The 2,085-nt window shown below is 36.5% G+C and overlaps 1 protein-coding gene across 4 annotated transcripts in view; it reads left to right on the forward strand.

Annotated features, from left to right (window-relative positions):
* The window catches only part of LOC106467529 (DTW domain-containing protein 1-like), a 28,686-nt gene extending 27,124 nt beyond the window's left edge, over nucleotides 1–1,562 (forward strand). For all 4 annotated transcript variants that reach the window (XM_022395728.1, XM_013927894.2, XM_013927895.2 and 1 more), the window contains one exon: nucleotides 562–1,562. In XM_022395728.1, coding sequence (XP_022251436.1) covers nucleotides 562–682 — 121 coding nt within the window. In that variant the 3' untranslated portion in view covers nucleotides 683–1,562. The remainder of the gene's footprint in view (nucleotides 1–561) is intronic.
* Nucleotides 1,563–2,085: the final 523 nt, after the last annotated feature.

Consider the following 2,085-nt stretch of genomic DNA (forward strand, 5'->3'; position numbering starts at 1 on the left):
CGCAGATAGCCCTCGTGGAGCTTTGCGCGAAATCCATAACAAACAAACAATCGAGAGTGCATTGTTGTACCTTATCGCTGGAGGTTTATGTCACAGTCCTTTCCTGAGCGACATTGTTAGTGTAAACTAAACGACAATATTTTTATCTGCAAAGTGAATATTATTATTATGAAAGAGAATCCTTCGACCCAAAACCTGCTGTGATGAAGTTGGTCATATATTCTGGTATCGTTAACAAGACAATAAGGATTCTATGTTCATAACAGCTCACAAGCTTTCACATTTCCTCGAAAGAAAAAACGGGCAGTTTCATGACAAAAAAAAAAAGATGATCGAAGAATTATAACAACTCATTAGACCACATGTCTGTTGAGCCCCATCTCTCTCCTAAAAGTACGTATGTCCCGTATTCCATAGCATAATTAGTGTATATTTTCTTACACAGTAGACATCACGGTTGCCTCAACGAAAAGTAGCCATAACCGAAAAGTATGTGAAGAAATAACGTGTAAACAAATTGTTCTAGTTATGTAAAGTTTAATCTATTGTTCATTGTTTCAGCTCTGCCATGTGTCTTTCTGTCCTCACACACATCCTTGTTTTGGAGGTATCAACGTGGAAAACCCCGGGAGTATTTGGCCACCATAGAAGCCATCTACTATTTCTTTGTGGAACTAGATAGCCTGTTGAAACCAGGAGAGCCTTACCTTCACCAATTTGACAACCTCCTTTTCTTTTTCAAGTTCATGTACCATAAGATCAGGACTCTTTACGACCCTCGGAAATTGAAAGCCTATCAAACAGGAGAAGACCAATCGAATATTAGTAACGTAGACTGCCCAATAGAGGGATCATCCCTTTTTAATTAATTTTCTGAAGAAAAAAAAAACAAAAATGAATTTGGTTCTTACGATCTCAGCAGTGAGTCATCTTTGTGATATTAGCTATATTTTGTCCCGGAAAAAATTTTTGAGGATACATTAAGACTATATAATCCTTTACCCATTAAAATTGGAGTAAAATAGGATTTTTTTTTCTGAACTGATTATTTTATACGTATATATTTTAGACGAATGACGTTACTTATATTTGCGTAAATGTGTATTGAATTTAGGTGTTTGAATTTTAATGACAAATTGTATTCCATGTCGCAAATGTAACGGTTTTCTGATGACGAGCAGGTAACTTACCAATATTGTTCTTGCAAGGTGAACAAGAAGCTTTACTTTAGAGCTCTTCATAGGTTTAAATTAGTCTGTCTTACTGTTGGGAAGTACTTGTGTGTTAAATATTCAAATATACAACAACAGCAAGTTTTACGGTAAGCAGGTTCTAATTTTATTTATTACAACGTTTCGACTTATAGTATCGGGTAAGAGTTGATCGGATACTATCGGTCTAAACGTTGTAATTATCAAAATCAGAACTTGTCTTCTGTAAAACTTGCTGTTGTTGCATGTTTTTTGAATTAACGATTCGCTTCTGGAGGTTCCACACTCAACATCAATTGTATGTTAACTTAAAACTTTTTATCATTAAACGAAATACAAGCTTCATTTCGATATTTAGTTTTTCTTCATTTTAGTCCCAGTGTTTTTAATAAGTACAAACTTTTAGCAAAACTATATTACAAGTTCAACATAGTGACAAATATACAACGCTCGACTCGCAATCTGCGGGTCGCGGGTTCGAATCCCCGTCACACCACACATGCTCACCTTTTCAGCCGTGGGAGTGTTATAATGTGCCGGCCAATCCCACTATTTGTGGGCGGTGATGACTAGCTGTCTTCCCTCTAGTCTTACACTGCTAAATTAGGGACGGCTAGCGCATATATCAACAAACAATATACAACGCTTCGACATCATATTGGCAAAGACTTTATTGTCTCAAAGTGAGGTCCTCCTCATCAAATTACTGCACTTAACGCTTCGTATGTTAACAATAACCAACTCTACTTTAACTGAAAGTTAAGTCTGAGAAAAACTTCCTGCAGTTGAAACCAGAGTCGATATCACCAAAACAAAACCAGTAATAGGACACGTGGTTCGTATCGTTGAAGGTTTTGTAGTGGGCGCTATATGA

Source organism: Limulus polyphemus, unplaced genomic scaffold, assembly GCF_000517525.1.
Source record: "Limulus polyphemus unplaced genomic scaffold, Limulus_polyphemus-2.1.2 Scaffold2649, whole genome shotgun sequence".
NCBI lineage: Eukaryota > Metazoa > Arthropoda > Merostomata > Xiphosura > Limulidae > Limulus > Limulus polyphemus.